Source organism: Mixophyes fleayi, chromosome 10, assembly GCF_038048845.1.
Source record: "Mixophyes fleayi isolate aMixFle1 chromosome 10, aMixFle1.hap1, whole genome shotgun sequence".
NCBI classification, from domain to species: Eukaryota; Metazoa; Chordata; class Amphibia; order Anura; family Limnodynastidae; genus Mixophyes; species Mixophyes fleayi.
The window spans coordinates 35,694,344-35,721,784 of NC_134411.1; the positions used below are offsets into that span (position 1 = coordinate 35,694,344).

Sequence of the window (27,441 nt, forward strand, 5' to 3'; positions counted from 1 at the left end):
GGTGAGGAAAATGCTGCCCCACTCCACTCAAGGTAAGAAAGGGTCACTGTAGGAGGGCGGGTGCCTAAGGGCACTTGTCCCAACCCTGGTCCAAACATCACAGAAAGTAGGTCTTGGAAAGGACACTTATCCACCTTTGGTGTTCCCATCTTGGCACACAATGGGCAGTGCAGAGTGTTTGCAGTGTCAGCTGCCAACTACAGTTACAGTAATTCCCACATGAATCTTAACTAAAAACTCAGCTATTCTACAATGACAGTACAGCATCTCCCCATAAAATAATACCAGTCAAGCATCGTTCCCACAGATAAATACAGACACTGCATTGTGCGGTATGTGGATAAACTGAACCTGTTTAAATAAAGAAGCAGAATAATAATATATAAATGTGAAGACAAATGACACAAGTACTTATTGTATGTTTATTACAAAAAATATTAAACTGTGGTAGAAAATAATTGAATCAAGAGGCTTCCGTGTATTCTGTATAAATGTCATCAACGTATCGGCACTGTCCAGTGTCCAAGTGGGTCTGTATCAGTAAGAGGTTCCTTGTTTGGATATCAGACTGATCATCAATGGCCGGAATGTATTTCTACAGGGATCACCAAAGCAGAGTGACTCTTTATGCCAAGACAGTTTGCCATCTCTGCTGTCATCTCATGAAGATACGTGTGGACTTCACCGTGGGAAAGATTTTCCAGAACTGACTCCATTGGCAATTTCCTTTTTTCTTAATCCCTTTAAAAATAATTATAGTCATTAAAATAACTAAAATGATAAAAAAAATATTTTCACATTACTGTAACATGTAATATACAATAACCATCAACAGACATAGATCACCATTGCACAGTGTGGCATGTCTATGGGTTATTCCTAGAAAGTCCTCATATCACCAATGGAAACTTTTTATTCTTTATTTTTGTGGTATATTTCTAGAAATCACAGTTGTTGTCAGCGCTTATCCTTATCACTGTATATCTGTGTGTATCTAGCAAAATGAAAACATAAGACATTGGTTCATATTTTGAGCCAAACATTTATGCCTGCATCCCAGTGTCAAGGTTACCTTATTGTATGCAGAAATAGTTCTAGAAATAACAAAAGTAAGCAAGGCAGGAGCACAAATACCAATTGTCACATTAACACATCCAGGATGTATTTATTGTTACTGTATCTCAAGAGGTAAAAGTAATGACCTTAGGCAAGTCTCCGGAACTGTCTGAACTATGTGGAATTTTACCAGGAGCACCAAGACTTTAGGAATGTATCTAGACGTCCTCTGGAAGCACAAATTAACCTGCGCAATAATTAATCTCATTATTTATATTACCCAATTCCAATATTCTATTGATTTTCCATAACAACAATATAAGTTTCATACAATTGATGTTGTGTCTGAGTTCCAGACAGCATTATGCAAATATGTGATATTTACATACTACTTATACATGATAGGTTAAGTTTAGATGTTATAGTACAAAAAAATAAATTATATACATTTGCTAGAGTATGACAACATTAGGAAAGAGCTGAACAGTGCATCTAACTTCCTAGCAGTGTTTAAGGTGGATATAAAACAACGGAGAGACCAGGGGAAAAATATCAAGATTTGCCCATACATTTCCCGGTATAGATAAATATCATGTTGGAAACAAACCAGACGTGTTTCAGAACTTGTTGTGGAGGACAGTTAGCTTGTTTCCAGTTCCAATCAAATGTTTAACTGTACTAGTTATGTGGGATATAAGTTTATCCGTCAGTTTATTCACGTGTTCTATAAGGTTGCCAAGAAGAAATACATAGAAGAGTCACATATTTAAATTATTTTAACTCCAAAGTTAGTAATTTAAATGGTAAACCATTATTCCTCACTTGGGATATGTTGAAATGTGTGTAAAAAAAAATAGACAATTCACAAGTTTATTTTAGAGATTTTAAAAAGACGATTCTTATTTTTTTTCCTTTATTTAGTTATATTATTTACTTTTTTTCTCAATGATGTTAAAACGACTCATAAAACACATTAATCGCAGCTCTGTTTCCACAAGCCACAAAGTAGATTGTTAATAATTATTATCTGTGAGGGGATCGGGGTAAAGTTCCGCAATATAACCCACTCTACAGTGGGCAAGACAGTAACTCAACTTCCATTGGTCTCCATGAGACAAAATGGCGGCCACTGGATGTGGCAGTTTAACGGCTGCAGTACATGTGACACACAGTGCGCAGGAATCAGTACAAATACACCCACCTCTTTATCGCTGATATATTCAGTACAGGAATACTGTATATAGCCAAGCTTATATTATAACTCGTGTCTGTTATTTTATTTGAAGGTGGATTTTGTCATTTAATATACCTGCAATAATATTGCTGCCCCTCAACTTAGTAACAAGGGTAGCAGTTAATCAGTCCTAATTATTGCTCTTTTAACTTTAAATATGATTCCCGATGTCATAGGGGACTTGGAATACTGAAATGTTCGGAAAATAATCCAAAATTAGCTTTTAAAAATATTATGTTGACGGAGCTGAGGTAAAATGCGATCTCACGGTTCAGATGTTTGGCCACGCCCCCTAATTAGCTTAATCCTAAGAGACAGTAAAGCTGGTCATACATTAGCCGCTCCCGCCGCTCGACTCAACTGTGGGGCGGCCGGGCCTCCGTCATTTTTGGCTATACACATACACCTCTAGGGTACCGTTAGTGTGATTGGACAACGATCACAGCAAATATAATCACCTGTTCATAAATCACAGTAGGCCTGATTCAGAGTGAGACGGATGCCCGTTTGCGCAGCATATCTTCGCGGACACAACTGCGGCTATTTAGATCTGCGACTTTTTGCCACTAACGATGCCTTAAACCTGAAGATACATGATGGGGATAGAAGGGGCGTTCTAGGGAAGGTAATGTACAGTAAGTGTTCGAGTGTTTGTGTACGGATTAATACTGGGGCGTAGTCGCAGATAGGGCTGAAGAAGGTTTTATTAGGCGTGTTAATGGGCAGGTGTAAGCAGGGCCGTTTTTCCCATTGGGCACGCTGGGCAGGTGCCCGGGGGCCCTGCAGCCCAGAGGGGACCTCCGGAGGCAGAAAAAAAAAAAAACCTGCAAAAAAAGAAGAAAATACTTACCCTGCTGTCAGCTGACGATCCGGCTCCCTCCCTGGTCTCCTCCTCCGTCGCGCTGGCAGTGCATGTCGGACGTGACGTCATCACGCCCGCCCGACATCCATTGCGGAGCGCGACAGAGGAGGAGACCAGGGAGGGAGCCGGATCGCCAGCTGACAGCACGGTAAGTGTTTTCTTCTTTTTTTGCAGGGTTTTTTTTTCTTCTGCCTCCGGAGGGCCCCCCTGGTCTGCAGGGCCCATATATATAATCATTTATTTTTATTTTTGTATATATAAGGGCCCCGGTGCACTGCTGTGCCCGGGGGCCCAAGAGCTTCTTAAGAGGGCCCTGGGTGTAAGTAGCGGATGATGGTGACGGACACCCGAACTAGCAAACCGCTTGTAATTAGAGGATTGCGAATGATTCGCAGACGCTTATTGAGACTTTAGTAGTCATTCGGTTATAGTTTGAGGATTTGCGAGCTTGATGTAGCAAAGATAAAAACATTATTTTTTGTACACAAGTCGGGAAGTTGTTCCTGCTGTATTAGGTTATTCAAGTTTAAATGATGCTTCACTGAAATTGCGTTTGTTACCTAAAAAAAAAGGTTTTTGTACATGTTCAAAAGTTAAACATAAGTGTCTGAGGGTGCGTCTGTTGTCCATCAGACGCATCTACTGCTCATCAGACCTGGACGTACCTTCCACTCTGTTTACGGCGTACGTACAGATACACCTACGTGGACCTTCTCAATCTCAAGCTATGCTTATACTCTGAATCAGCCGCAGTATGTCATCAAAATACCCAGATTTATTATTATTATGAACTACCCAGTACCACATGAGACAATGAACCAATAACCACATGATATCACTCTATCAGTAGGTATGAGTCCCATAACATTACATCTGGCTGGGTTGTCATTGATCCTGTTAACTGAAAGAGTCAAGAGTCCCGACATCTCTTTGCAATAATTCTTAATGCCCAAAAGACATATTTTATATGTAATTATGTATGAAAAGACCTACTGCAAGTTCATCTGAGAAATAGACTAATGTGAGCTGATCTCAAGAGCCGGTGATTGTGGACAATCTGGTGGAAGACACCATATGTCCTCATCCTTATTAGGTATATTGTCGTCATTTCCTCTTTGGATATAGACCAAGTATTAAGATTAGAGCGAGATAGGCTGAAAGGAATCGAAAACCCTTACACATTAAATAAAATACAGTAAAAGCCTTGTTGAAGCAGAAGGTATATCTACTATAACATAGAATTACACACCCCATAGAGACAGGTTAATTGCCCCCCCCCCTTTCCCATAGAGGCAGCTGGAGCAATACTCTGTAGCCAGGAAGAGAGTCTGGGTTCCGACACATTACCTCACCCACTCTATTGTGTTACAATGGTTGGTGATGTGGTTAGAGGTGGGTGGTCAGTTCAGAGAACCGACAGGCGGCCGTCCCAACGCATCATCCATCTGAATTAATTCTGTTTGTAGAACACTCGGAAATCATTAACTCAAAATGATAATATTCCTTGACCTGAAACTACTGCTACAACTGGATTAACGGGACTATTGTGAATAAGTAGACCTTGCCTCGGGATCGTACTTTCTATGGCACAGAATGTGGACTTATAGACTGGCCCAGTTTTGAGCTTCTTTTTGTATTTTTCTTTGTGAATAATATATATCACCCATCTATTCCCCATTATTGTCATCTCTTAACAGCGGAGGACGATCAATCTACTGTTGGCGCTATAAGTCATGCCTTGCCTTGGTGTATGGCTCTATGGTCCATATCTGATGTGTATCCCATGTGAACTGTTTTATTTCACAGCTCCACCTGCTGGTGCCTCAGTCTGGGGCCTGTTCCAGTGAGTTTCCAAAAAGAGTGAGCTGTGGAACAGCCAATCTGAGCTCTTGAACTTGCATTGCCACGGTCACCTTGTGGTGAGTTAATAACCATGGAGAGGAAGGGCTGGTGGGTGATATTACAATGAAGTCCTCTTTATCCTCTTGGCCTCTGTACAAGTGTACTACCTGCGCTCTGTGTAGTTCCGACACTGCTGAGAATGGTATTATCTATGAATTGGAGCATGGCCACACGTGGGGGGCATGACTAGTGCTTCTGAAGTGCTAGACTGCCCCTTACCCCCTCCCCTCAAAACACCAATTCATAGCCGCCCTCACCAGTGAACGGAATATACTTTCTGACTTTCCGATTTGCAGGTCAAGGTGCTCTCAATCAGCATGGCGGGACAGAGCCTCCAAATCAAGACTGTGTCACCTAAATCAGGCCAGTTAGGAGGTATTATATATGTCTAATATTATAATCTATGTGCACTGAGCAGCTGCTGAATGACTGAATTGTGCGGATCGAACGTATGGTTAACACAGATTGGGTCAGCAGTCTGAATGTAAGAATTGATTCAAGGCTGACTAACTAGATGTTCAGTACCAAAAAATGTTTGTATACTTAGGACTCCATAATGTCTTTATCCGGCTATGGACAGTGGACGAGCCGCTCTCCCGGTAATACATTTACACTCTACGGTATTACAATTATTTACTCTCAACTACTTACACGGGTTCTTTCAGTGTCCATTCAACACTTTGAGGTGTTGAACTCTGGTGATCAACTTCACACCTGAATGTTTTCCCAAAATCCTCCATTGTAATAGTGTGCACCACCCTGCTGATAACATAAAAGAGTCCATCTTCAGCTCTAAGGGCTTCTTCATTTGGTGACGACAAAACTTCATTCCCCTTGTACCACTTAACTTGTAAGTGTTGTGGATGGAATGAATGAATTCTACAGGTCAGCTCCATCTGGTCCCCAACAGCGTAGTATTTCTGTGTGCTCTGTATCCGATCCAACACGGGTTCAGCTATCCAAATCACAAGACACAAAAAATAATAATGATAAGAGAAAATTATAGTTATTGATAACATTATTACATTTTCAGTATCAACTGACCTATAACCTTATCATCTCTCCTGGAATATCCAGTGGTCTTCCGAATTATTGGGAACCCCCCTGGGGAAGCAGGCAATTCTGTCGGAAGCCCACTCCCCGGACTACAAAGTGGGCATGAATTTGTAATATTGATATTATTATTCTTTATAGGGCGCTACATGAAGTCTGCAGTGTCGTACAGAGGGCAAACAACAAGACAGGACTGTCACAGAGGTGGCTTTAGTACCTGCAAGTATTGGCACAACTACACAAGGAGGCGCGGAGTCTAACACGCCGCCGGTATTCACCAGGGACCCCCGCAAAGAAGTTTGGACTTCGCGGCGAGCGACGTGCAGGTCGCGGCCCTCCCAGGTAGCTACTTGCAAGGTAAAGGGCAAATCCGTAGTCGTACAGGCAGAGTCAGGAACCAAGCGGACAGATAAGGTACAGAATCAGGAGGCAGAGGATAGTCAGCAGGCCAAGGTCAAACCGAAGTAACAAGACAGGACACAGGGAGAATCCAAAGGCGAGGTCAGGAAGCCGGGTCAGTAACAGGAATCAACAGGCAGGATATAATAAAGATATCACAGGAACGCTGGAGGCTAGATAACTAGTTGCTCTGGCATCCTAGTGGTGTCAGAGCAGGATATATATAGGAAGTCCTTATCCCTCATTGGTGGGCAGAGATTCGGCGGTCCGACAGGCTGACCGCCGTCAGGAAGCTCAGCAGCGCGTCCCGTTGTTATGGCGATGGGCGCGCATGCGCACCGCGCTGCCGGAAGACGCGTCTCCGTTGCCTAGCAACGGGTTGCTCAGAGAGAGACAGACGTCCGTCCCGGCTTAGCGTGGAGGCGCGGGGACGGCGTCTGACAGTACCCCCCTCCTCACAATCGGAAAACACATCAGGTAAAGAGCGCCGTTTAAGGAAGGCGGATAATAATCCTGGGGCATGCAAATCTTCTTTAAAAACCCAAGACCTCTCTTCAGGTCCAAAGCCTTTCCAATGTACTAGGTACTGTAGACATCCTCGAAATTTACGTTCCTCCAGGACTTGACTAACCTCACATTCGTCCCCCATAGCGGTGGGAATAGCATGAGGAACCGGAGTGACATGGGAAAACTTGTTGAGTACCAGAGGTTTAAGGAGGGAGATATGAAAGGTGTTATGGATCTTCAACGCTGGAGGAAGTTGGAGTCTAACCGTAACTGGATTAATGATTTGCGTAACTGAGAAAGGTCCAATGAAGCGGGGTGCCAGTTTCATGGAGTGAACCCGTAGTCTCAGATTCCTAGTGGACAACCAGACCTTGTCCCCTACCTGGAGGACTGGTACGACTCTTCTATGATTATCAGCGGAAAATTTATAATGACGTCCTGATTTGAGAGGGTTCTGCTTAGTGGAAACCCATAGTTTAGCCATATCTTGAGTCATAGCGTGGGCGGCAGGAACTGTGGGAGGTGGGGAAGAAAATGAGGGAAGAATGGGATGGGTCCCATATACAGTGAAGAATGGAGAATATCCAGAAGAAGAATGATTATGGTTGTTGTGGGCAAATTCGGCCCAAGGCAGCAGAAGACTCCAATTGGATTGGTTGTGTGAAGAAAAGCAACGAAGAAACAATTCTAAATCTTGATTTACTCGCTCCGTCTGGCCGTTGGTCTGTGGGTGATACCCAGAGGAGAATTTAAGACTGATACCTAAATCCTTGCAGAAGGCTCTCCAGAAGCGAGAAATAAACTGAACGCCACGGTCAGAGATTATTTCCAGAGGACAACCGTGGAGGCGGAAGATCTCTTTAATAAAGATTTGTGCTAGTTTAGATGCAGTTGGAAGACCCTTTAGTGGAACGAAATGGGCCATCTTAGAAAATCTGTCCACAGTGACCCAGATGGTGTTGCAGCCGTTGCTCGGTGGTAAATCGGTGATGAAATCCATTGAGATGCTAGACCAAGGGTGATCAGGAATTGGAAGAGGTTGTAACAGTCCTGCAGGAGGTTGCCTAGGTACTTAATTCTGAGCACAAGTAGTGCATGAGGCTACAAACTCCCGGACGTCAGTACGGATAGTGGGCCACCAGTAATGTCGAGAGAGCAGCGAAAGAGTTTTCTCTGATCCGGCATGCCCAGGAAACTTAGAGGTATGTGCCCAACGGTGCGCCTTCAGGCGTAGGTGTGGTTCCAGGAAGGAGCAACCGACAGGAGGTGTCTGAGTGATCGCCACAATACAAGAAGGTTCTAAGACCGGTGGGGGTTCTACTGAGAGTGGAGTATCAGAGATATCGAAGGAACGGGACAGAGCATCAGCCTTGGAATTTAGAGAACCAGCACGGTAGGTGAGTCTTAGATTAAACCGGGCAAAAAATGCGGACCATCTGGCTTGACGGGGATTCAGGCATCGAGCCTCCCGAAGGTAGATGAGATTTTTGTGATCGGTAAGTACCGTGACCGGGTAGAGAGCACCCTCCAGAAGATGACGCCATTCTTCGAGTGCAGTCTTCACTGCTAATAACTCTTTATCTCCGATGCCGTAATTAGACTCAGAAGGGGTAAACTTCCTAGATAAGAAACCGCAGGGTAATAGCTTCCCAGAAATAGATTGTTGCGACAAAACTGCCCCGACACCAACAGAGGAAGCATCTACTTCGACTAGAAATGCTTTGTTCTGATCAGGTTGGGCAAGCACAGAAGCAGAAGAGAAAGCTTTCTTGAGGAGTTCAAAGGCGGTGATAGCTTCCGGAGACCAAACTTGAGGATTAGCTGTTTTTCTGGTCAAATAGGTAATGGGTGCAATGATGGAAGAAAAGTGAGGTATGAACTGCCGATAGTAATTGGCGAAGCCAATAAATCTCTGAATTGCCTTTAGTCCCAAAGGTCTAGGCCACTCGAGGATAGCAGATAACTTCACAGGATCCATCTGCAGACCGACCCCAGATACAATGTAACCCAGGAAAGGAATCTGTGATACCTCAAAAACACACTTCTCGAGTTTGCAATATAACTTATTTGTTCGTAAACGGGATAGGACCTCTCTTACATGACCACGATGGGTGACCAAATCTGAGGAGAAGATTAAAATGTCGTCTAGATAAGCTACTACAGAGACGTAGAGAAGGTCTTGAAAAATCTCGTTAATGAAAGACTGAAACACAGCAGGGGCGTTGCACAATCCAAAGGGCATCACTAGATATTCAAAGTGACCCTCTTTAGTGCAGAAGGCAGTCTTCCACTCGTCTCCAGAGCGTATACGAATGAGGTTATATGCTCCTCGCAGATCTAGTTTAGTAAAGATCTTTGATCCAGTGATCCTATCAAACAGTTCAGAGATGAGTGGCAACGGGTATCTGTTTTTAACAGTGATGGCATTCAATCGCCGGTAATCGATACAAGGCCGTAATGACCCGTCTTTTTTTTTAACAAAGAAGAATCCCGCGCCTGCAGGAGAGGTAGACTTCCTGATAAATCCACGCTGGAGATTCTCAGATATATAGCATAGCATATATACATAGCAGCATTCTCGGGAAGAGATAATGGATATATTCTGCCTTTGGGAAGCGGTTTATCAGGAAATAATTCAATGGAGCAATCCCAGGCCCGATGAGGAGGTAGAGTCTCGGCTGCGGCTTTGCAGAACACATCTCGGTAGGAGATATATGAAGATAGTAATTCAGTCTGAGGAGATGTCAAACGACAAGGAAGAGTGGACTGGCCAGGTTTTAGGCCGAACAGGCAGGACTTGAAACATTGTGGGCCCCAAGAGGTAACCATAGCACGATTCCAATCAAATTGGGGTGAGTGAAGCTTGAGCCAAGGTAATCCTAGAATGACAGTGTTGACAGAACGAGGAAGAACCAAAAACTCGATGAGTTCAGAATGTAGCACCCCTACCGTCAGCCGAATAGGAGAACAGATGTGGGAAACCGACCCGTTGGAGATGCGATTCCCATCCACCGCGGTGAGAAATAACGGCTGAAGCAATTTTAGTGTATTTAATTGGAGTTGCGATGCCAGAGTGGCAGAGATGAAGTTTCCGGCAGAGCCGAAATCCACAAAGGCTAAGGTCTCGAAGGGGTCGACAGATGTATCCAAGGAGATGGGCATGAGGCAATCTGTGCTAGCAGTAGTGTAGGGAGTAGTAAGTAGTAACTCCAACTCCTAAGTCGGCCTCCCTGCCACCGACTAGGAGGGGGCGTTTCCCGGTCTTTTAGTACAAGAGGATATGGTATGACCAGGATCCCCGCAATATAGGCACAGATTTTGTTTGAAACTTCGCTGACGTTCCTCAGCAGAAAGCCGAGATCGGCCAATCTGCATCGGTTCCTCCTGATGTACCGGATTTTGAAACATGGGAGCAAGGCGAGTAGTGGTCCGTCTGGAGGCGGAACGTTCCTGAGTACGTTCTCGGAAGCGTAGATCAATGCGGTTGCATAGGGTGATTAATGAATCCAGATCAGTAGGAAGCTCCCGAGATGTTAACTCATCCTTAACTCGATCTGACAGCCCTTGCCAGAATGCTGCTACTAAGGCTTCATTGTTCCAACTGAGTTCAGAGGACAAGGTGCGGAACTGTATGGCGTACTGACCGACTGTCAGGGATCCTTGGCGGAGGTTAAGGAGACTGGAGGCAGCTGAAGATATGCGACCGGGCTCATCGAAGACCTTACGGAAGGCCTCAATAAAGGTAGAGGCGTTAGAAAGCATTGAGTCATTTCGCTCCCACAAGGGGGAAGCCCAGGCGAGTGCCTGTCCGGACAATAGAGAAATGATGAAGGCCACTTTGATGCGTTCTGAGGGAAACGAAGCTGGATTACACTCGAAGTGTATAAGACACTGATTCAGAAATCCTCTGCATCTCTTAGGCTCTCCGTCAAACTTATCCGGGGGGGAAAGTCTCAAAACAGCAGTGGATGCCACAGCAGGAGAGGAGGAGGTCGCTGCAGCAGCCGAGGTAGTCACGGGAACATTCTGAGCTGCGGTCACAGAGGTCTGGAGGGTCTCGAGACGTGCAGCGACTCCTTGAATGCAATGAAGCAACTGCGCTTGCTCAGCCTCCTGTTTTTCAACTCTATGAGCCAGGTGGAGTAAAAGGTCTCGTGCAGAAGGTTCATTAGACGACTCGGTTGACATGGCCAGAGCAAACTGTCACAGAGGTGGCTTTAGTACCTGCAAGTATTGGCACAACTACACAAGGAGGCGCGGAGTCTAACACGCCGCCGGTATTTACCAGGGACCCCCGCAAAGAAGTTTGGACTTCGCGGCGAGCGATGTGCAGGACACGGCCCTCCCAGGTAGCTACTTGCGAGGTAAAGGGCAAATCCGTAGTCGTACAGGCAGAGTCAGGAACCAAGCGGGCAGATAAGGTACAGAATCAGGAGGCAGAGAATAGTCAGCAGGCCAAGGTCAAACCGAAGTAACAAGACAGGACACAGGGAGAATCCAAAGGCGAGGTCAGGAAGCCGGGTCAGTAACAGGAATCAACAGGCAGGATATAATAAAGATATCACAGGAACGCTGGAGGCTAGATAACTAGTTGCTCTGGCATCCTAGTGGTGTCAGAGCAGGATATATATATAGGAAGTCCTTATCCCTCATTGGTGGGCAGAGATTCGGCGGTCCGGCAGGCTGACCGCCGACAGGAAGCTCAGCAGCGTGTCCCGTTGTTATGTCGACGGGAGCGCATGCGCACCGCGCAGCCGGAAGACGCATCTCAGTTGCCTAGCAACGGGGCGCTCAGAGAGAGACAGATGTCCGTCCCGGCTTAGCGTGGAGGCGCGGGGACGGCGTCTGACAAGGACATAGTATAACAGCACAATACAGTAAGCAAATAACACTATAACTCTCAACACAGCTAGTGAGGTGCAAGGGGTATATTCAGGGTAGGCTGAAACCTGTGCCCATTATTTTGGGCGCAAATAACAGGTTAGAGCCTCTAAAAGTGGTGCAAAGACAATGATACAAAAAAACATCAACAATACCCATCCACCCCGGGGAGCACATTTGGAATTAGGAGCAAAGTAAAAAATAAGGAGCAAATTCATACCTTGGTAAAACCATGTTGCACTGCGTGGCGGGGATACGGGGGGGACGTAAAATGTGCCGACAGTTTTAGAGTTGGGGGGGTGTTTTCTCAACTCTAAATTGCAGTGTAAAAATAAAGCTGACCAGTATTTATGTGCTACTTGGAAAACCAGCTAACATGTTCCCTGCGTGCAAAAATGTGAAAATGCAAATACATTTGCACCCCTTGCAGTGCAACATGGCTTGTCCAGGACTGAAGTTGCGCCTTTTTTTTTTTTTGGTTTGGGTGCAACATCCCAATTCGTGAGCCATAAAATGGGTGTGGCTTAACAAAAAGAGAGTGGAGTTTACTCAGATTGGTCCATTTGTGGATGGAGTTTGGCGGAATGGGGTTGTGGTGTATTTTTTCCCAATTTCGTGATTCTAAATGTTGGGAGATATGCTCTAAATTAATCCTCCCAACTAACTGTCCTGATTTTGGCGGGACATCCTGCTAAGCGCCAACGGGGCGAGGCTTACCCAAAGTGGGTGGAATTTTAACTAAACCTGCCCATTTGTGGGTGGAGTTTGGGCAGAACGGGGGCAGGCTTAAGTTCATCATCATCATCATTTATTTATATAGCGCCACTAATTCCGCAGCGCTGTACAGAGAACTCACTCACATCAGTCCCTGCTCCATTGGGGCTTACAGTCTAAATTCCCTAACACACACACACACACACACACACACACACACACACACACACACACACACACACAGAGACTAGGGTCAATTTTGATAGCAGCCAATTAACCTACCAGTAAGTTTTTTTTTTTTTTTTTTTGGAGTGTGGGAAGAAACCAGAGCACCCGGAGGAAACCCACGCAAACACGGGGAGAACATACAAACTCCACACAGATAAGGCCATGGTCGGGAATTGGACTCATGACCCCAGTGCTGTAAGGCAGAAATGCTAACCACTACGCCACCGTGCTGCCCTAAGTTACGCCAAAACTCTGTCCACACATGCACAGACTGTAGTAAAGCTCCACCCACTATTGATTAAGCCCCACCCCTTTTGCAGCCCACTAATTGGGTTGTCCCGATCGGGGCAGTTGGGGGGTATATATTTATTATTATATATTTCCCAGTGGAGTTTACAACCTAATTTCTCTATCACAGACCCAGTGACCTGATTGGAATAAAATACAATATATATCCCCATTTACTGCAATGGTGCTACAGAAACAAATAATATGAAATAGCGCCCTTACCTGTGACGTACATGTCCATGTCAGACTGCGCAGTGTAATTTGTTGCACCATGTTTGGCTCTGCAGATGTATTTTACTCCATGATCATTTTTGACATCTACTGTAAATTTCAAATTTGAGCAGACGCTATAGTAACCCTGATATTTTTCTCCCCTTTCTGATTCAACTGTATGTTGTTTACTAAAGGTTTCCTCAGAATCATGGATCACAAATGGTGGTTTGTGCTTCATCAAATCCTCCTTTACCCAGGTAACGTGTAACTTCTCAGGGTAAAATTTCGTCATGCGACAAGTAAGTGTCACAGAGTCATCGTGTCTTTGATATTGTGGCGCCATAATGGCGGATAAAACGGGAGGTGCTAGACGACAAGACAGAATGTATCGTTATTTCATGATCGTGCAGAGAATACATACAACTGACAATTTAATAAATTTGAAAAACCTACGGATGGCCTTGCCCCATGGAATGTCCTACTCTCAGGTGTAAGTCCTACTGGCGTGACAATTAACCCACTTCCAGGTTAGGCCTGTCCGATAAGGTTACCACCTGTTACCATGACACGATCCCCGATGGATGATTGCGGCATTGTAGGGAAAATTTAAAAGTTATCTAATATCCCAGAAGATTAATCACCTGGGGCCTGATTCATCAAGGCATGCATAGTGTAACCACCTGCGTTTGGTAGTAAACGCACATATTGTCGCTTTGTGCGCACCCAAATCCATCAAGGCACGGATCTCAAGATACGTGCGCTGTTGAATACGGGGGTAAGTCTACTACACAAGACACTACAGGATTCATAAATACCTATGTGGATTATAAATTCGCCAAAGAGCGCACATAAATATAAATATATATATACATATATATTAAAGGCATTACGGATCAAACAGAAAAAAAAAATGTTTTTGTTAAAAACATTTTTTTACTCCTGAAAAACATTTATTAAGATGTTGCCAAAGTCTACTGAACATAAGTTAACTTATTACAGTTGCTCCTGATTGTAGACACATGTTATAGCATACAAGGCTGTCATCACTACTGACCGGGACTTAGACTGGCCCTGTAGCTGGAGCAAGAGAAATGGTAGAAAAACAAGGAACTTTAAGATGCTTAGAGCTTGATTTGGACGTGGCTGCGTGCATTTTAGTTTAACACGCCCCTAGTGTATATTGACTACGGTAAAACGCCCATTCCCCTTCCCGTTCACTCCCTGAAGTCGTAGGCTGAAGTAAGATTCCTTTGTGTTCGAAGACTGAGCGGACAGGGCTGCGTTTATGGATGTATCTCCCGGTTCTGGGTATACGATACACTCAAAATCAGCAGACACGTGCCTCGATGAATCAGGCCCCTGGGTCTATTGTTTGCTTTGCAAAATCAAAACCCTTCACAGATGACAAACACTAGCTCCTGACTGCAGGAATTCCCATCACATAATGAAAAAATGACAGCCGCTAGGTCTATTTATTAAGTCCCAGGTTATTAATAGATCTAGCGCCTGTCTTTTATTTACTATGCAACAGGAGTTCCTACAGTCAGGAGCTAGTGTTTGTTATCTGTGAGGGTTTTTTATTTTGCCAAACATGTTCTGGGGGATTATTTGGGAGAACAGAAGAGGTTTATTTGCCAACCTGGGATTACTTTTATTAGGTGTTTTTTTTATGGACAACAACAGACTATTAGGTATTTTATTAGGTATTTTATTAAGTTTACAAGATTGGAATTCTTAAAGATGAAGAAAGAACCTGGTTGTTGGTGAGTATTACTGAGTTTTTTTAAAATTATTTTAAATAAATGTATTGGTCAAATGAGGTGTGTGGCTTATTTAAATGTTGTGTTAGTGCAATACAAGTCGCAGTGGGTCCATGGTGGCAGGGCATCCTGGCACTTGTGGTTCCCCAAGTGCCAGCATGCCATGGCAGCCATGTAGCACTACAAGCACCAGCATGCCCAAACTGTTAATGGCAGCCTAGGACCTGTAGTGCACCAACACAAAATGGTGTCTTTAATATCAAAATATATTTGATTACCCACACACACCCACCGCCCAGGGGTGTGCGAAGGGCATTAGTGCTTTCAGCACGGAGCTAGGTGCCCCTAGGGGAAAAATGCCCACATTTTTTTTTGCGGACCCCAACTCCCTAGGGAATCCAGCCCACAGTGCCTAGTGCTGGTTCTAGTAAAATCTGAGGGACCCCATGCATTTTGTCCCGCCAATTTTGCTAGTATCAGCACTAGGCTGGCAGCACTAGGGTTACTTTGATTAAGGGGGAGGTGGGGCATGCACGCTCTCTTTTTTATGTGTACCCCTATGTGTGCCGGCTGCTGTATTTTTCATGTGTTTTGGGAGAGCTGCAGTTTTAAGATTTTTAACCTTTATTAGTGTTTGCACTTGTGTTTTATAACCGTTTTGTGCCAGCGGGTCCGGTGCCTGTATAGCCCCCAGGTCTGCCCGTATTGCTTGTTTAAGGACGACATTTACACTGTGCCCATTTTGGCGTGGACAGTATAAGGGTCAGCATCAAAAATATGACCACCGGTTCATACACCCAACTTTCTTAAAAGCTTGTTTGAATATCCAATTTGCAGCCTGTGCTGATATGGATGGATTAGGTATATTTTCTGCAATTAACAAGTGCATAAATAAGTATAGATTGTATTATTTGTCACCATCTGTAACAGCGGTGTGTGTCTGCATGAAGCTGGTGTTATAACGTAGGAGATCTTTATTACAAAGCTCAGTCTTACCTCCGTTCACCTTTAGTCGCAGTTCTTTAGATATGGGCTTTTTCAGAGCAGGATGGTTCACCTCTAATATAAATAACGCATCATTATCTGTAAGTCTGGGAGTTATCTCTATAACACACTGACAACTGAACGACGACATGACAATGAACAGTTTCTTCGAAGTCACAACAGGTTTCATGGCCACCATCAATGGTTTATTATTAGTAGAACCACTTTCCAGCAAAGGTAATTCTTCATCTCCGGCCTTATTACTCGATATTTTTGAGTCTTTAGAATTCCAGACATATATCTCCACCTTGTCATTACCTCTCTTGAGATATAAACATATGTCAAGAGCATTTGGTCTGAAATTGGACACGTCACACGTCAGAGCCGTCCTCTTCATATGAGTCAATTCAGGTTCAGTGATCTCCGAAACCTCAGGTGGTTCTGTCAAAATCAGAAATCATTTAGTTCATTGCAATTTCTAAGTATCATTTTATTTTGCACTATTATCTGGCATCAAGGTCAATTCCGGGCCGATATCTCAACGCAGCATTAAGCGATTTTTGGTAGGTAGGGAGATCCTGGTCTAAATATAGTATTTTCGGGGAAAAAAAGCCATGTTAATCCTGGAGATAAAGTTCTGGGGCCTGATTAATTAAGGACCTTAACTTGAGAAACTTCTTATTTCAGTCTCCTGGACAAAACCATGTTACAATGCAAGGAGTGCAAATTAGTATTCTGTTTTGCACATAAGTTAAATACTGACTGTTTTTTCATGTAGCACACAAATACTTGATAGCTTATTTGTACACTGAAATTTATATTTGTGTGCTACATGAAAAAACAGACAGTATTTAACTTATGTGCAAAACAGAATACTAATTTGCACCCCTTGCATTGTAACATGGTTTTGTCCAGGAGACTGAAATAAGAAGTTTCTCAAGTTAAGGTCCTTAATGAATCAGGCCACTGGTCTGACACAGAAGTACATACAAAGTGCCTGAACCCTCTCCCAACGCAACTAACAAATTAGATGCGTGTTTAAAAGGAATATGGATTCAAATCAAAGCGGATCTCAAGATTCATTTCAATTTGAATCCAGGTGGAAGTGCGCTCTGCCTGAGCAGTACTTACCATACGTAGACACACAGAACAGACTGCAGTATATGCATAAGTGTATGTACAATAAATCAGAAGACATCATTTTCATTTCGTGTCATTTGTGTGCAGATATGAACTTACGTATACACTCAAACTTATAATTACTTACATCATTTTATTTCATACACCAATCGGGGCTTTAGTACGCATGCGCCAGACCCCGCAGTAGCAGCAGATCCACCACTCAAAGCCCATGCAAAGTAGCAGAAGGAATAATGGTGATAAATAGCAGCTTGGACAATATTATCACTACTAATTCATTAGTGCGAAGCTCCATCACGGCCTAAACATTACACATGGTGGGATGGATGAAAGGAGAGCTCGGATATGAAGGAGATAAGCGATTAATAAGATTCATTGTGGCCGTCCCTCTATAAAATCACTTTTTCACACTCCTGGAGCCTTTGCCACAATCTTTACACATTTTAAACAATGTTTCCATTGCACAGACAAAATATAGTCCTTACCTTTCTTATAATGCATGTAGGCGAAAATAATGCATACACCAGTTATCATCAGGATGACAATTGCCAGACATGCCCCAAGTACAGCAGCGTAACTGCTCTGTTGCTCTATGAGATAAAAGGGAAAATGTTGGCTGTTCAGTAACAAAAATATCTGCGTTCCATAAAAGCACATTAATAATTACCCACCTACTGCACAGCCTGGAGAAGTATGAAACGCACAGGCCGAGCTGAACAACGCGAGCTGGATGGCAGTCTGATAGGACGAGGTGACGCAGTCTGCGTATTCAGCTCCATAGAAAGTCAGTAAGACTATAGGCTGCATTCAGCGGTAGCTGCAGCTCATTGGACAGACAGCCATCCAATCAGCTTCACTGTACACTTCTCCAATCAACAGGGCCTGATCAACCACTAGGCTGACCAGGCTGCAGCCTGTGGCGCTGGGTCCCGGGGGGCGCGGCGCTGCGGGTATTTATTTATTTTTTTCATTCTTTCTTTTTTTTTTTCTTCATTAATTTTTTTTTTCGGGGTGGTGGAGGGGGGAGGGGGGCGCCGTGGGGGGTCGCCGCGGGGGGGAAGGTGTGGAGGGCTCGACGATCAAAAGCATTGGTGGTCAGTGGTTAGCAACACACAGCCAATCGCCAGGCTGCCTGTTGTTGTACTGCAGACAGTAAGCAGGACGTCTTCACTTCCTATCTGCTGATCTGAGGAGAGGAGCGACGCTGGCACAACTACAGGTAAGTGAAGGGGGGAACTGCCCTGCATATCTATAGGGAGGGGGGGAACTGCCCTGCATATCTATAGGGAGGGGGGGAACTGCCCTGCATATCTATAGGGAGGGGGGAACTGCCCTGCATATCTATAGGGAGGGGGGGGGGGAACTGCCCTGCATATCTATAGGGAGGGGGGGGAACTGCCCTGCATATCTATAGGGAGGGGGGGAACTGCCCTGCATATCTATAAGGAGGGGGGGAACTGCCCTGCATATCTATAGGGAGGGGGAACTTCCCTGCATATCTATAGGAAGGGGGGGGGTAACTACCCTGCATATCTATAGGGAGGGGGGGAACTACCCTGCATATCTATAGGGAGGGGGGGAACTACACTGCATATCTATAGGGAGGGGGGGAACTACACTGCATATCTATAGGGAGGGGGGGGGGAAACCCTGCATATCTATAGGGAGGGGGGGGACTACCCTGCATATCTATAGGGAGGGAGAGGGGGGACTGTCATGCATATGTATAGGGAGGGAGAGGGGGACTGTCATACCAATCTATAGGGTGGGAGGGGGGGGGGCTGCCATGAAAATCTATAGGGAGGGAGAGAGGTTGATATATATGAAGGAGGGCAGAGGAGGGGGGCTGATATATGTGACTGGGGGAGTTTTGATGTGACGGGGGGGGGGGGATAGCTACAGAGTGGAGGTAAGGAAAATGGCTGCAGCAGGGGTTAAGGAAAATGGCTGTGGGGGGGGGGTTGTGGTTAAGGAAAATGGCTGCAGGGGGTATTTAAAAATTAGAGCAGCTTTGGGGGGCAGAATCTCATGATTGTGTGGTGGTCACATGGGTGGTCTCAGCAATCACTAGAATACTAAATATTAGTGAGATGGGGCTGGTAGAGGTTTGTATTTGATTGACAACAAATATTCAGATATTGCTTATATATGCCTGTCCAATGGGGTACTTTTAGCTGGCCATAATGGAGTGTTTTGTTTTAACTAAAGGGCCTAATCATTCAGGGTTTGCATTTTAATACATTTTTGCATTTTCCAAACAGGACGCCAACTTTCCAGAAGCCAGCGAGAGGATAACAAAGTTGCAAGAGAGAAGAGCAAGAACAGGTAAGAGACAATGGCACAATCTGTCTAAATTTGAATGCTGGAGAATACACCTGAACTATCATATTCAGGAGTGTTCCTATACACCTATATATTCGGAGGAGGGGGGGGCGCTGCGGCCGTATTAGCCTAGGGCGGCCAGAACCCTTAATCAGGCCCTGCCAACCAACCAGTGACAACACCAGCAGTGATGTGTGACTATACTACTCTGTGATACCATATATTGTGCTGTGATTCACATTGGTACATACTACTGAGGAGGAAAGGGATCTAGGAGTCACTAGTTCAGGTGACATACATAAAAGCAGGTAAGTAATGTAACAAAGCAATGAGGAAGGCAAGTCAGATGCTTGGTTGTATAGGGAGAGGAATCAGTAGCAGAAAGAAAGAAGTAATAATACCACTGTATAGGCCATTGGTACGGCCTCATCTAGAATACTGTGTTCAGTTCTGGAGGCCGTATCTCCAGAAGGATATAAATACATTAGAGACTGTACAGAGAAGGGCAACTAACATGGTGCATGGCCTACAGCACAAAACTTACCTGGAAAGACTAAAAGATCTTAATATGTATAGTTTGGAGCAGAGAAGGGAACGGGGGTACATGATAGAGACTTTCATATATATCCAGGGTTATAACAAGGTGCAGGAGGGAAACATTCTACAAAGGAAGAGAAGTATTAGAACACGAGGACATGTACTGACACTGGGGGGAAGAGAAGTACTAGAACACGAGGACATGTACTGACACTGGGGGGAAGAGAAGTATTAGATCACGAGGACATGTACTGACACTGGGGGGAAGAGAAGTATTAGAACACGAGGACATGTACTGACACTGGGGGGAAGAGAAGTATTAGAACACGAGGACATGTACTGACACTGGGGGGAAGAGAAGTATTAGAACACGAGGACATGTACTGACACTGGGGGGGAAGTAGGTTCAGAGGAAATGTGAGAAAAACTACTTCACAGAAAGGGTAGTGGATAAGTGGAATAGCCTCCATCAGAGGAGGTAGAGGGTAATACAGTAGAGCAATTTAAACATGCTTGGGATAGATATAAGGAGATCCTTACAAAGAGTGAAGGCTCAAATAGGGTTGGAGGTTACCATAGGTTATAAAATGGTCAGACTATATGGTTCTTATCTGCTGTCAAATTCTATGTTTCTATACTACACTGTGATACCATATGGACGTCTAATATCTTTATATTTCTTTGCTACCTTCTGATACCACTAATCACTATGGGGTATAATATCTTTCCCAGTTGTTTTCACACCACTCGCACATTCACAACCAGGAATCTGGCCAATACTGCTGTACACTCCAGAGATTTATATAGATATTATACCTTTTTGCACCGTTAGCGTGAAATTTAGAGCAAGTTCGGTCCTCAGTGATCTGTGGTTCACAATACAAGAATATATATCTCCGTCCTCATTCATGTTCCTAAGTTTCACAGACAGAACATTGGTCACGTTGAAGGTTCCGTCTATGTTGGGAACTGGGACAGTGTTACAGGTGTCTCTGTCCAGCGCAGTTCGGTTATAGGACACTTTACTGTACTTCACCCAAAGGACTTTCACAGTCACTGGATAAAAATAGCTGACATAGCATGTAACAGACCTCTCAGTTTTAGGAGTCATCTCTACTTTGGGGTCACTCACGGCACAAGTCGGTTTAGCTGGAGAAAAAGAAGAAAATTTGTAAAATGATAATATGCTTTTTTATTTCACTAACATTTATCTTAATAAGTCACATAAAAACTTAATAATGCCTCTCACAATGGAGTCTCCCAACATTTCAAATGGTCACAGAAGGACACACACACTTAGGGGTATATTTACTAAACTGCGGGTTTGAAAAAGTGGAGATGTTGCCTATAGCAACCAATGAGATTCTAGTTATCATTTATTTAGTACATTCTACAAAACGACAGTTATACCCTGATTGGTTGCCATTGGCAACATTTCCACTTTTTCAAACCCACAGTTTAGTAAATATACCCCTTAGTGTAAAATATTGCCAGCATTCTTACCTGACAACTACTGACAACTTTTGGCCATGCCCAGACACAACCACACCCACACTTTCCAGAGACCAACCCTCAGTTTGCTAAGCCCTGCCCTTACAGACGCCACAAATCAATTATATAAAATCAAGGCTTTTGAAGGTAGATGTGTAACTGATTTTGTTCTAAACTGTTCCATTAGTAGATAGTTCCTCAACACGTCTTCTTTCTTTACAGATTCCCTAAAAGCTGCAGGTCCATCATTCTCCAGATTTTCCCACCAATCGTTCTACCTTCTACAGATTAAATAGTAACCTGTGTCATGATTGTTTTTTCTAAAAATTCCCTTCAAGAGGTTACCAATCGCATGCCTGCTTAAAAAATGTTTATTAAAGAAAGCTATTAACCATGTAGTATCTGTTCGTAGAGTGCAATCTGTCTCCTTGTTTTGGAGAAGCTTCTATACACAATTGGACATTTCTCTTCTACCTCCCATCCCCAATCTAATGGAAAGACGAAGAGAAACAAGACCTATGAATTTAAAGGTCTGGTGGAGTTTGCACGCAACAGTCATGTTGTCAAATCCACGAGCAAAGCTTTGTTATCCATTGTGACCTAAACTTCTTCTACCATTTTCTATACCCTCTATGGTGTCATCTGTTGATACTACCGTCTTTGATCTCAACACTATCTGGAAAAAAAAAAGCCAAGATGTTCTTCTAAAAAAAGAATGCACCTCCTCTATATCCTGGAGAAAAGGGGTTGAAGAGCGAAATATCCACTGCGCAGCACTAAATCAGCTTATAGGGGCCTTTGCGGTAGAGTGGAGGTTTACATAGACCAGCAGTGGAGTTGGGTTGATCAAGGATGTTCCTTGCAGAGCAGGTTCCTAACATTGCAGATCAGAGCTGAAACGAGATTTGCTCTTCTGGATCGGGGTTATTGATATAAGGAAAAGGGGTGGAGGAGTTGAATTTTTAGGGGTGTTTCTTGCTGGACAGAGGGGTGTATGAACATTTCCACTCAACCAAAGAATGTGTATTTAGAATCAGCTCCTCTAAATCACTTCTAATCAATTCATGACAAGAATTTAAAATGAACTGAATTCAAGAACTTCAAGGAGAGAATTCAATAGTTGTGAAGAAGGCTTCAGGGCGCCCAAGAACATCCAGCAAGCGCTAGGACCGTCTTCTAAAGTTGATTCAGCAGCGGGATAGGACACCACCAGTGCAGAGCTTGCTCAGGAATGGCAGCAGACAGTTGTGAGTGCACCTGCACGCACAGTGAGGTGAAGACTTTTGGAGGATGGCCTGGTGTCAAGAAGGCCAGCAAAGAAGTCACTTGTCTCCAGGAAAAACATCAAGGACAGACTGATATTCTGCAAAAGGTACAGGGATTGCACTGCTGAGGACTGGGGTAATGTCATTTTCTCTGATGAATCCCCTTTCAGGACGAAAGGTGAGCGCTACCATCAGTCCTGTGTTATGCCAACAGTAAAGCATCCTGAGACCATTCATGTGTGGGGTTGCTTCTCAGCCAAGGGACTGGGATCATTCACCATTTTGCCTAAGAACACAGCCATGAATAAAGAATGGTATCGAAACATCCTCCAAAAGCAACTTCTCAAAACCATCCAAGAACAGTTTGGTGATGAACAATGCCTTTTTCAGCATGATGGAGCACCTTGCCATAAGGCAAAAGTGATAACTAAGTGGCTTGAGATCAAAACATCAAAATTTTGGGTCCATGGCCAGGACACTCCCCAGACCTTAATCCCACTGACAACTTGTGGTCAATCCTCAAGAGACAGGTGGACAAACAAAAACCCACAAATTTTGACAAACTCCAAGCATTGATTAGACAAGAATGGGCGGCCATCAGTCAGTATGTGGCCCAGAAGTTGATTGACAGCATGCCAGGGCGAATTGCAGAGGTCTTCAAAGAGAAGGGTCAACACTGTAAATATTGACCCTTTGCATAAACTTAATATAATGGTCCATAAAAGCCTTTGACACTTATGAAATGCTTGTAATTTTACTTCAGTATATTCAGCAACATCTGACAAAAAGGTCTACAAACACTGAAGCAGCAGACTGTGTGAAAACCAATACTTGTGTCATTCTCAAAACTTTTGGCCATGACTGTATTTAACACTATGAGTAATTCAAGTTTAAGCCCTGAAAACATCATAGCATATACTCCAAGATAAAGGAAGCGTTATTCGCAAACAGAACATAAATACTGAGGATATTTAGCCACATTCTGCAGATCCTAAGCCGAGCACCAGCTGCTGACATTGACGTGTCTTACCTGGGAAGCTGCCGCCTACTGCCTTGCCATATTCATCATCATCATCACCATTTATTTATATAGCGCCACTGATTCCGCAGCGCTGTACAGAGAACTCACATCAGTCCCTGCCCCATTGGGGCTTATAGTCTAAATTCCCTAACACACACACACAGGCAGACAGACAGACAGATACACAGACTAGGGTTAATTTGTTAGCAGCCAATTAACCTACTAGTATGTTTTTGGAGTGTGGGAGGAAACTGGAGCACCCGGAGGAAACCCACGCAAACAGGGGGAGAATTGAACTCATGACCCCAGTGCTGTGAGGCAGAAGTGCTAACCACTTAGCCACCATGTTACCCATATTGGTGGGCTAGGAGTGTAGCACTGGGCTAAGCTGGGGAGGGGCAGCACCTAACTTGCTCTTTGCTGCAAACACATGTTCTAGCATCCATACGTGACCTTCATCACTATCAGTCGGCACTTACACCAACCTGTAGCTGGTGCAAGTGATACGGCTTAAAATCACGTACCTGAGAGATGCCCAAAGCTTGAATCAGACGCTGCTGTGTGCGCTCCAGCTTGGCCCTTACTGTACACTGACTACCTGCATACGCCCAGTCCCCTCCCATAAAATCTTAGGCTGTTGGAAGTGTCCTTTACGCTCGCAATGTTGTTGCTTTCACTGGTGTATTGTACTTTTCTGGGCATGCACAGTGCAATTATACGCAAAATGCGGCAAATATTGGCATTTACATTCTTTAATGAATCAGGTCCGCTGTGGTCCTGTAAATGTAGCCCTTACCTGACACTTGCACCATGGAGGTAGCCACTTTTTTATCAGGAGTGGCAATAACAATGCATTTATATTTCCCTTCATCGCTGAGCTGAAGACGTTCTATAAACAGACTGGCGTCTCCTTTTCTCAGGTCACTATCTTCTATTTTTGATCCTGGTCTGTTTGGGTGATGTTGGAGGTCAGAATAACGATACACAGATGTTTCTGTTCCATTTATTAATGTTAGAGTCCAGGTCACACTGACAGTTATCAAATCCAGGTCTGTAGCAGGATCGCCGTTTAGACGACAGGGAATGGTCACGTCTTCACCCACGAGTGCATTAATAGTGTTCACTTGTGGCTCATTATTGGTGTCTGGTAGAGCATCTAAAATATGAGACACAAGAAATTATACACTTATCATGTACATTCTGTTACTTGGTGGTGATTAGGCCGATAGTTCCTTATAACCTTATATTCCTGCAATTATTTCCATGCCATGTATAAACTTATTACATCAGTGTGATCACACACACACATACAGAAAAATGCACACACACATACACACACACATTTAAGCCTGCAAGTCGCAATGTCGGGGGTCACTCACATCTGTGCTTCCGACATCACTGAAATGCAGTTAAAATCGATATATTTTGCCTAATGTTCTCTTGGCAGCTGTCTGACCACCTTATAAAGTATTGTTTAGTTGAGGTTTCAAACCAGCCTCCTTCTCCCATTTCAGTCTACTTAGTAATAAGACGTGAACATGATGATTATTGCATTTTAGTGCACATGAAGGTTCCCGCCTTCCCTCCACCCTTATACTGTAAAAGTAAATCTCGTTTCTGGACTTCCCCTCTAAACGGGTACCTACTGCGTACTTTGGGAGAAATGCCTCTATTACCCCCAGCTCTTCCCCTCTGCCTGTGCAGACTTCTCCCCCTCCACAAACTCCACCATCTTGCTGCTTAAACACATGAGCTTCGGCATAAAATTTAAACGCAGTTGCGCAAATTGAGTTGCGTGACGGATCCATGGCTGTTTTTTCACTTAGCAGCAGATATTTTACAAATTACTTTTAGTTGTTTACAGCAGCATCAAGGAAATAAAGGTGCTAATGACATTCACCAAACTATCTCCTAGGTAGAAGTTATATCACATTGTCTTGTCAGACTGGTTCTAAAGGTTGGAAATTTTCAATGAATTCTCAGACATCTGAACTAAAATCAAGCAGAACAGGTCTGACAGCGTTGGAGCCGCTTCGGACATAGTTAAGTTGTTTTTGCTTAAATGTCTAAAATGTATAGAATTCCTAACACTTTTCTGTGCAAACAATAATGTTGATATATGAATTTAGAGCAGCAATCCCACATAGAAGAGTTTTTTTCTCTTCTTTAAATAGCAAGTAAAGGACGTTCTTAGCTGTCCTCCTACAAACAGGGGCGGATCCAGAAGTTAATTGTACCGGGGGAGATTTAGGGGGGGCGATTTAGCCCCGCCCCCTTTTTGACACCTAAGGCTGCTGACGGCTGCACACTATGTGCAGATCCGTTCGGCAGAGAGAGTTAGGGAGAGAGTCCTGCCCGGCTGCTCTGATTGTGTCAATCAGAGCAGTTTGGCAGGACTCTCTCCCTAACTCTCTCTGCTAAACGGATCTGCACATAGTGTGCAGCCGCCGGCAGCAAGCCCCTGCTAGGGGGGGGCGATCGCCCCGATCGTTTTGATAGAAGAATACTTCTCGCTAAATTTGATAAATTCCCAATCCTGCATTTTATTAAAAGTTTTCCTCTCTTAGCCAATCCTTATTCTCCCTTCCTTGTCGCCCATTAATAAAACTAATTCCCTCCCATATCCCATTCTTCCTGCCCCTGTAATACACTGCTTCCCAATATGTTACATTCACCCTCCTTTCTTACATTCAGCCCCCCCCCTCCCCCCTGTTTAGTCGACATCCACTGAATACCCCAGCCTATAACCATGCTAGCTCCATTGTATACATGTTTGGTATATGACACAATACAGTACAGTGAGCTGGTTATTTGTAAATAACGAATATTAATTATAAATATGTGACAGTGTTTTGTTTTTGTTTCTGAAAAGGAGTCATTGGGAGGTAACATTTTAGATTAAGGTAACGTATCTCCTGTTTACAACGTTTGCACTATCTCTTCTTCTGTCATCTAGCTACAGCAATATAACATGAGACTGTACCTGCTCCTGGGTGGAAGGTGAGGAGGAAACAGACGATAGTCCCAAATCCCAGGCTCAGCTCTTTTCTTGGCTTCCTGCTGGATCCCATCCTGATCTCATAACTGCCCTAAGCCCCCTTTTATTTAACTCTTACATGAATCCACTGTGTCCCCACCCTAATCACAGAGACTCGAAGCTGCTCATCTACCTCCGTCCAACACACTAATACTTTTACTTTCACTTTTTAAGTTACAACCTTAAGGAGGAGTAGATTTCTAGAGACTCGAGCAAAGGTTACACCAGTCATTATGATATCTAACTTGACAGAGGACAGAGTCCTGATGGTTTATAAACGATGAGGGATATAGGCCGACTAACCGGCGTCTCACGCAGAGAGCTATTAAAGAAAGACACTGGGACAAGTATTTGGCATTTTAATTTTGGTCACAGCTTTATTAAACATTTCCAAACTTGGCAAACAAGCGGCGTGCAAGGCTAATAAAATTTACCACCTTTTCCAGTTCCATCTGGAAAAATAGGGTGTGTTCTGCCACCCATGTAGGCACATCTACAGCTCAGGGATAAATAGCCTGAGATGCTCCTGTAGAATCCTCTGAGTTAT

At 44.0% G+C, this 27,441-nt stretch overlaps 1 protein-coding gene across 2 annotated transcripts; it reads right to left on the reverse strand.

The window, feature by feature from the left end:
• Positions 1 to 424: 424 nt before the first annotated feature.
• On the reverse strand, positions 425 to 27,046 carry LOC142103983 (uncharacterized). Of its 2 annotated transcripts, XM_075188404.1 has the most exons (8): positions 26,841 to 27,046; positions 24,654 to 25,013; positions 20,897 to 21,229; positions 17,707 to 17,811; positions 16,094 to 16,522; positions 13,347 to 13,703; positions 5,706 to 6,009; positions 650 to 741 (listed from the first exon to the last, which is right to left on the reverse strand). In XM_075188404.1, exons 1-8 carry the CDS (start codon positions 26,926 to 26,928, stop codon positions 735 to 737), a joined length of 1,983 nt encoding a protein of 660 aa, XP_075044505.1. In that variant the 5' UTR covers positions 26,929 to 27,046; the 3' UTR covers positions 650 to 734. The 2 variants fall into 2 exon arrangements, with proteins under 2 accessions (XP_075044506.1, XP_075044505.1); XM_075188405.1 differs by lacking the exon at positions 5,706 to 6,009 and having other exon boundaries at positions 425 to 741.
• Positions 27,047 to 27,441: the final 395 nt, after the last annotated feature.